Source organism: Pimephales promelas, chromosome 11, assembly GCF_988280905.1.
Source record: "Pimephales promelas chromosome 11, fPimPro1.hap1.1, whole genome shotgun sequence".
Lineage (NCBI taxonomy): Eukaryota > Metazoa > Chordata > Actinopteri > Cypriniformes > Leuciscidae > Pimephales > Pimephales promelas.
In genome coordinates this window covers 13,769,086-13,778,107 of record NC_142779.1, presented here as the reverse complement: position 1 = coordinate 13,778,107, position 9,022 = coordinate 13,769,086, and the positions used below count along the sequence as shown (strand labels likewise).

Below are 9,022 nucleotides of genomic sequence, written 5' to 3'. Positions count from 1 at the left end.
TCGAACGTAAATGCCTTGTCGAAAAAACAAATTTGAAATTTGTCATTTATTTTTGTATGTAGGCTATACGTCCTTAGAGAATACAGGCACGTATAATATTATTTAAGTAGGCCAACTATTTAAAGTAAGTTTAAACTCACGTCACGTCTAGAAAAACATCAATGTGTTCACCATCCCGAAGAATGGCGTGTGTGCTTGCGTGTGTGTGTTACATGGTTACATGTGATGTTGACTCAAGAACAGGGCTGACCCACGTGCTTTTTATAGAGGAGTGAAAACGGCCACTTTGGTCACTTCCTGGATGTGAGAGCAGCTTCATGCGAATCGAGCAGATGAGGAAACTGCAGAATAACGGTACTGCAGCAGCGCTTTCTCTTGTGTCGGTTCAGTATTATTCTGAGGCAATGAACAACGCTGGACGTTAACTCTTGGATATTAGGGTGTAAGTTATTTTTCTTTTCTTGGTTTTAAACAAAGACTTAGCGCGTGTTGTTTCCGCCTGTTGTTTTATAGATTGACACTGTAACAGCTGTGATACAAATGAGAAAAAAGACCACAACGGTCTTGTAAAACATCTTAATATGTCAAAATAAGAATACTCAATTATGTCGAATTTGTTGATTAAAAGGAGACTTCTGCAGTTAAGTAGCATAGTCACCGCCCTTTACAAGTTTCAGTCGTCTTGTTCTCACTGACACCTTAATGATTCATTCCAGTCATGTGTTAACGAGTCTTCCTTCCGTTATAGTGTCTAACTATTTCATATTTGCTTTAGTTGTTGTCTGGAACAATTTTCAGCGCCACACCAGTTTCCCAATTAGCGTCTTTACTAGAGCTCTCTAGTTACTGCTCTATAAGTCAACTACCAATGTTGTCGTGTAAACTATTCCCTATTCAAAAACTTGTTGTTGTTATTTTGTGCTGCTGTTCAACGTGGGATCTGATGCTGTTCCATGTTGGCATTCATTTCATGAAAATTTAGTAAAAAGAAAATAAATAAAAAATTAAACCTCCTTGGTGCATGCTTATAGCCTTCAAAATACCTTGTGAGATTGTGAGTGAACTTTTGTAGAGTTAATTAATCTTCTATATAATATTCTGTCTTCTATACTCTTTGCGAGTATAGAAGAGAAGAGATGTTATCAAAATATAGACATGTGATTGAAAAATGTGGAAATACTGTTTAAAAGACTGAAATTTGTGAGTTGCAATTTTGTGTTTTTAATAAACATTCTTAAAAATATCAGTGAGTAAGTTTGATGAATCGTGTAAACTGTTATATTTTGGTAAATTTCAGAAAATTAAATTGAATGAGAGTATTTGTTTGCCTTCTTATCTTTCTGTGGAAAGGGTCTAAATAAAATGCCTTTAGGGGGAGCTGTTGAATGTGCCAGTAGCTCGCAGTTTGTATAAATTTGGAATTTAATCTGCCTCATTCCAAGAATCACAGACTCCAAGTGCCACTCCATAAATAAACCAATTACATAACTTCCTCCTCAGTAGGCCTACATGTATATGTTGCTTCTTAAGTTTCAGTCAAGAGAACAGTTTTTTTTTACCCAAACATCAAATTAAGCAGATTCTCTCCCCTGATATCAATATTTGTATTAAGAAAAATAAGTAAATCATAGTTGTTATTAGTGGATACTTCTATCTGGATACAGTTATCTGGCTGGTTTAATTTATGTTGTTTGACAAGGGTTATCGGACTTCCTTCCCCAGTGCAGGACAGTCTTTTCTATTACAGTTCACAATTAGCACTCTGATGATGACATGTTTTTGCAAAAGTTAGAAGATAAGGGTTTCCTTTTAAGAAGCTGACAATAATCCTGAAATATGTTTTCCCAGACGGACAGTAAAGGATGCAAGGTGCTATTACACGGGTTTGCGTGGTGATAGTAGCCGCTATCCTGAACCATCCTCTGCTCTTCCCTAATGAGAACACCACCATCAGTGAGCAAGATGAGGATCTTCTGGCCCGGATGAAAGAGCACCAGGAGAATCTGGAGGCCGAACAGAAGCTCCTGGAGCAGGAGATCTCACAAACAGAAACAGCTCTGATTGGTGATCAGGACAGTTACGGCTGGTACTTTTGGAGCGCCCTCTGCCTTGTTATTTTCTTCACAATTGAGGTTTGCAGGCAGGATATGATCCCTGCTGAAATTCCAGACCCAGTGGAAGACGAAGACGGAGATTCCAGTGCCGGATATCTCAGCGCGAAGTCAGTAGCCTTAGATAAAGACGTCCTAAATAACTTCTGCAAGACCCGCTTCCACTCTTTTATCCACGAGACCGGGAGAGTGCGGGAGTTTATCGAAGGCTTTGCAGATGATTTGCTTGAGGCCTTGAGAAGGGTTTGCGATCGAGTAGCTGACCTGGAAGTCGAGGAGTTTGTTGGCATAGGAAGTATGTTTGAGTCCTGGAGGGTGTCTAAACCTCCTATGTGTGACCTTATTGTGCCTTTTTCTCCACCCCAGCCATTCAAGTTCCAGTTTCAGCTCTGGTGCGACCCTGCCACTGAAATCCCACTTGACCTGCAAGGATGTGGAAGGATTAAACTCATAAAACCAGGTTGTCTCTGTGGCTCAATCAATCTTGGTGATGATATGCTATGTCTGCTTCACAATAAAAATGAGGGTGAAAAGCTTGAGGAACACACTTTGGTGGAACTCCTCTGTGCAAGGAACACCACGTATTTGTCAAAAGATCAGATCATGAGATGGTTTCAGGTCTCAGTGACTAAAGCATGGGGCCATATCTCTCATAAGTATGATTTTGAGCTGGCATTTCAGAACCTTGACTTCCCCGGAGCTCTTAAAATCAGGTTTAGGTCTGGAAAGACTGTCGTTCTCAATGTTACCCCTGCTGTTCAGTTGGAGGAAACGGACGCTTACCTTATCTCTCATTTCCCATCTGACACTAGCAACTCCTCAGACATTCACTGGCAACTCTCACTATCCGTTTATGAAAGAAATCTGCTTAAATACCTAGCGAAACGACTTCCTACCAACTCGTGTCACATTCATTGTCTTCAGATAGTTTCTTTCTTGCACAAAAAGCAGACGGCTTTGACTGGGAGAAGCGCCTTTTCTAATTACCATATAAAGACGGCGCTCTTGCATCTGCTGTTGAGTAAACGTCTTGCGATGTGGCAGCCGCAGAATCTTAATCACAGATTACGAGATCTGCTCAGCTTCCTTCAGCAAAGCTTGGAGGAAAAGAGACTATATCACGTCGTTGTTGGGAACCCACGGATCCCAATTGAAATTCTGGTTCCCAAAATCATCTGTTCTGCAGAGCCGATAAACCTGTTTAGGCCTCTTGTGTTGCAGAGGCACGTATATGCCAAAATGGAGGAGCATTTTCAGGAGATGGTCAGAAATACATCTGTGCTTGTTCAGGAATATACCCCTCACTTTTCTAATGGTCACGTGGGACATGAATTCAGCTCAACAGACCATGTGTAGACTTACCAGTTGCTCTGGCTTTGAGTGCAGGGGATTTCTACAGCCTAATTACATGATTTTATGCACTTCGAATGTAAACAATATGTTAAGCTCTGACTGTTACTGATGCTATTATGAGATTTAGGTGTTTCTTCAACTATGGGAACCTTTTATGTCCCAGAGGACCAAATTTCATTTTAATTGTATTATTATGTTATAAAAAGGTCACATTGTTATAGCATAAATTTTTGCTACTTTTCAAATGCCTTTAGCTTCTATTATTTCACTAGTCCAAACCAAGACTTTAAATCTTAAAATCATTTTCAACAACAACAAAATGGGGTTATAATAATAATAATAATAGTAATAAAATTAAGTTTATTTCAAAAGCCCCTATACCTTCTATTTGACAAGAGGGAAACAGTGTGTGAATGCTTGAGATGAAATTAGATGTTGTATGTGAAGAAAACTCAAGTAAAATTAATTTTAACTCTGTGAACATGTTTTTTCATGCATTGTTTCCAATCCAGCTGTAATTTTACTTAATTATGAAAACAAGTGGATGTAAGGAAGCTCGTTTCCACCAAGGATTAAAAAAATATATAAGGTAAAGTATATTGCGACTTTTCTCCCCTCAGAATTGCTAGATATAAACTCGAGTTATAAAGTCAAAATTGTGAGATACGCAATAGCTTGTTTTCATATGACGTCACGTCACTGCGTTACCCATGGCGTTACCATGGCGCGAAATACAAATGGAGGGCCGGAAGTGCGTCGTTTATGGTTACTTGAATCGATCAAACCACGAGGTGTTTTTTATCGTGTACCAAAAGTTGTTGTTCATAAGGGGGGAAAATGCAAGAAATTGATCGAAAAACTCTGGAAAAACGGCTTGCATGCAAAACCTACGTCTGTCATGTCTGTGGTCGGGAGGAGCCGAATGGGAAAATGCCCGTGTGTGTAAGGTTAGTGATCACTTCGTCAAAGGTGAGTTAATACAACTTAAGTGGCTGTTTGTGTAACATTTCCAAAGTTTGTAAAGTGAAAGTATGTCTGTAAAACGAGGTAGTTGCTGATATCTATCGCCGATGGCAGGAAAATCTTTATTCAGTTGAAAAGTCGTTTCTCTCAATGCCGTATTTATTCTGACCTTTTTCAGAATTGTGAGATAACTGCGTGTTATAATGTCCAATTCTGAGAAAAAAGTCAGCTCACAATTATGACTATGTGACTCGCAATTACGAGTTTATCTTCTTGCCATTCTGACTTTATAACTTGTTGCAACAGTGAGTTTATATCTTGCAATTCTGAGAAAAAAGTAAGAATTGCAGGATATCAACTCGCATTTACCTTTTGTATTTTTTATTCCGTGCAGAAACAAGTTTCCATAAAACATACTTGCAAAATTGACAGAATTCCATTTTCACCACAGTTTTCAATTTCCCCTTTACATCCTTTTTTATAAACCAGCAAATGTAATTTCTGTCACATCTAAAATAATGCACACACAGTTCTGGTATATAAATAATAGGATCTTATAGGAGTTTTCTTGAAGCACACAGGGCCAAAAGTGCTCATAGTTGAAGAAACACCCTTGTATTATTTATCATTGATCGGGCAGCTGATTCAGGATCTTTGAACTGTTATTACAAATGATGACATATCAATCATGTTGAGCATGTTAATTCTGTAACATGATCATAATACATAGCCTATTGACAGACATGTACATGCCCAAGCAGAAGCCGTTTCACAGGTTTTCCTGTACAATGGTCTGCTAGATTTTAAGATAGAAATCTGTTCCTTTTTATCAGTCAATACAGCAGCGGGGTGCCAGTTTGACTTTTGTTTTTTCACTGTCACCATTTTAAAATCTTGTTTGTTTGTTTGTTTGTTTTTTAAATGGAAATGCTCTTACCTAACTTTTAGTCAGTTTCCCCTTCCAGGAAGCAATGTTTTGCAACCTCACAACATGCACTTTATGGCTCAGTGGCATTTCATTTTTTCTCACCAAAGAGAAAACTGGTAATATATAGAGATTAGAAGTAAAAACATAGACATGATTTTATGTTTCATACATTTGGTTTATTTATATTCATGTACAAATGACTATTTGTTAATATACCCATTTTAAAAAGTACAATTTGTGATAAAAATTCCACACACAGATGGATAAATATCTTCCCTATTCTATAAACCATGATCAAAATTAGGGTTTCCATCCATGTAGCTGTCGAAGAACACCTTGTGATCCTCTGTGCTGAACATGGTGGCTTTCACAACTGGATCCTCAAACATGCGTTCAATCCATTTACTTAACACAGGAGTGTTGGCCAAACAACTGAAACATGACAAGAGATATGCAGAACTATTAGTTTCACAAGCAAGTTATTCTTTGGAGAAATATACAAGAGGCAAAGTTACATTCACATGAAGTTTACTTGTGAAAAAAGGGTTGCTTTTCCGTGTGTGGCACAACATTTACTGATGAAAAGTGCTTTTCAAACCAGTTGGAACCTTGACCCAAAGCCCTACCTCTACTAATCTGAGTCATTCATCACTGTTTGTATATCTGTTTGACTTAACCTCCGTGACTCAGCACATTATTCCTCCTGCTGTCAGGTACAATGGCTTTATTTTTTGTGTGCATTTTTATTACACATTCATTATATATTTCATATATCCACTAATAAAAAACAAAAACTTACTGCTTCAGCTTCATCACCTCCGCCCTCTCAAACCATGGCCAGATCAAGTAGTCAATCATTGTGACTGAATCGCCCCCAAAATATTTGGTCTTCTTTTTCACCAGAGTCTGATACAGAAAAACATAAAGCAGTTCTAAATTAATAAATCATCACGATAAACTGTATTTTAAGAAAGTGTATGTATTTCAGCCCACCCCATTTAAAAGAGAGAGTTTTTCTGTAAATTCAACTTCAGATGCTGCGACGTCCTCTCCCCTTTTCTTGCCCATTGAGATCTTATAGAAGTATGGAATCACCTGAAATGAGTATGAATTTCCGTTAAAGTTTGCAGAAATGTACTTGAAAAATGTATATGGTAATACACAAGTAATGCTTCTCAGGTTATGGTTTTACCTTATCGTTTTTTGGGTTTCCTTAACTGATAATACTTAAGGTAATATCACAACTTTCATGTTTATTTTTAGGAGTAAATGTTTATATTTTATGTCCTGAATCTCCTGATTACGACGAGATTTCTGATGGAGGACCATATTTAAATCATCAGTTTCTTCAGGCAGATGTTTTATACAGTAAATGTTTCAAATGACAATAATGACCAACCTTTGAATAAAGATCCAGCAGCATTTTCTGTTGGGCCCTCTCAAATGGGTCAGATGGACACAGTTTCTTCTCAGGGTAGACCTCTTCCAGGTACTCACAGGTGATTGGTGACTCGTATACCACCTGACCACTTGAGGTTTCCAATACTGGTACTGTCCCAGAAGGATTCTTCTCAAGAAACCAATCTGGCTTATCCTTCAAATTGATGTTGATAATCTCATGCCTTTGTAAAAGGAATATAAAATCAATTTTGGATAGTGGATACATATTTAAGAGAGTGATCTTCCTTGCAACCAATACAGAGAAAGTTAATAAAGAAAAAAACAAAAACAAATTTATGCTCTATTCAAAATGTATTTTTCATACGGTATACTGTCCTTGTCCAGAAAGAATAAAGACATCATCAAAGTAATCCATGTGACATCAGTGGGTTTTTTGAAGCATCGAAAATACATTTTGGTCCAAAAATAACAATAACATATTTTTTGTATTTGCGATGCTTCAGAACATTTTAACTAACCCTCTGATGTCACATGGACTACTTTGATGATGTCTTTATTTCCTTTCTGGACAAGGACAGTATACCGTACACATTTTGAATGGAAGGACAGAAAACTCTCAGACTAAATCTAAAATATCTTAAACTGTGTTTGAAGATGAACGGGGGTCTTACGGGCTTGGAACGACATGAGGGTGAGTCATTAATGACATAGTTTTATTGGGTGAACTAACCCTATTAGCATATTATTTATTATATCCTTTAAGCCCTCCATCTAAACAATATTGCACAATAGGTCAACATTAGTAGGCTACTCACTTAACTCCCTTAGCAGTGAGCACCAGTCTTGTTCTCTGAGCGAAAGGGCAGAATCTCATGCTGTAAAGCCGAATAACACCATTCGGCACTGGTCCAGGAGCAGGACTTTCTGTTACACCAATGGAACATAAAATAAGCATGGATTTTCATCAGTGAAGTAATCTGGAGCCCAGGTTCTTATTTTTAATGGAAAATTAGGCTAGGCTATATTGTATTCATTTATATAATATATTTTATATAAGTATATATCATTATTTTTGAATATTTATCACTTTCACCTGAAAGCCATTCTTAACAATGGTTATTCAACAGGATGGTTTGATGTCGAGTTTGCAAAATTCCGATTTCTTTGCTTTATCTTACCTTTTCCTTGGCATTTTTGAGTTGAAGCCATAATGGTGATCACAAAGGTAGAAATAAGCAATCGATGGTGAGGCGACTGAAAAAGAAGAAAAAACATTAGCGTAGATAGCGAGCGTGTAGATTCTTGTGGGTAGTCCTATCAAATATCTGTAGGCTACTAACGTTACATAACGCGCTGGTGGGAAGAAAATACTTTCGAGGTTATCATAGATGCTTAACATGTTTGAAAATCTAGCAAATATTATTTCAAGGTTTGTTTACCTGTCGATCCGTGTGACCTGTCAGTTCTGAAGTAAGCGCTAGTTGTCTTCTTGAAAGTTGATTTTATATGGAAGAATAGGTGTGGCTGAAGACCGACTCCTCCTCTAACCCATTCTACTTTCGAAATAAAGCTTTTCTGCAAAACTTTTCACTTGGCTACGTTTAATAAAACATTCTTTAAAGTATATGTTCTCTGTTTGAAGAAGACCCCATATTAATTTTACAGCTAACGTAGCCTATAAAACGACTAAAAATAATAAACTACTCAGAAGTCTGCACTTTGCTTCAGAGGTGCTTATTTACAGTAGGGCTACATTTCTTTAATTTCGCTGTGTCATATATACCTTCAGCAATTAACGCGTAGGCTAATGGGAGTGACCATTGAAATAGCTATATGGTAAGCATCAGAGCCATAAGCATATCCAAGTAACAATTGGATATGCTTATGGACGTCCCTGTTGGGGACGGATATGCTGGATATGCTTATAGACCCTGTTTGCAGCTGATTTGTGCTGGTTTTTGGTGTCCTGTACCCGTGGAAACGTCCGCGACCCGTTTTACACAGACCATAATCAAACACTTGTGGCTCTTTTCTAGCAACACCAGAAATGAAGTCCGACCAATAGCACAAACATAAAAAAACATTTGAGAAGTTGCAATTGGGCATACATTTAATTATATTCACACTTTGTTAAAATAAAAATATTACAATTAATAGAAAATGTAATTAAAAAAAAAGTTTTATCATAGTTTTTGTTTTTTTGTTTGTTTTGTAAATTATTTTTGAAGTGACTTTCACTAATCACCGTCTATAATTTACAGATTTT

The 9,022-nt window shown here is 37.3% G+C and overlaps 2 protein-coding genes across 2 annotated transcripts; one reads left to right on the top strand and one right to left on the bottom strand.

Moving 5' to 3' along the window:
- Positions 1 to 283: 283 nt before the first annotated feature.
- Positions 284 to 3,602, top strand: itprip (inositol 1,4,5-trisphosphate receptor interacting protein). The gene is made up of 2 exons (XM_039671870.2): positions 284 to 442; positions 1,849 to 3,602. The coding sequence occupies exon 2, from the start codon at positions 1,863 to 1,865 to the stop codon at positions 3,465 to 3,467; it is 1,605 nt and encodes a 534-aa protein (XP_039527804.2). The 5' UTR covers positions 284 to 442; positions 1,849 to 1,862; the 3' UTR covers positions 3,468 to 3,602.
- Positions 3,603 to 5,538: 1,936 nt separating this feature from the next.
- On the bottom strand, positions 5,539 to 8,290 carry LOC120479446 (glutathione S-transferase omega-1). Its single transcript, XM_039671878.2, has 7 exons — positions 8,196 to 8,290; positions 7,935 to 8,010; positions 7,572 to 7,680; positions 6,755 to 6,977; positions 6,349 to 6,450; positions 6,155 to 6,261; positions 5,539 to 5,787 (listed from the first exon to the last, which is right to left on the bottom strand). Exons 2-7 carry the CDS (start codon positions 7,963 to 7,965, stop codon positions 5,637 to 5,639), a joined length of 723 nt encoding a protein of 240 aa, XP_039527812.1. The 5' UTR covers positions 7,966 to 8,010; positions 8,196 to 8,290; the 3' UTR covers positions 5,539 to 5,636.
- Between the last annotated feature and the right edge of the window lie 732 nt (positions 8,291 to 9,022).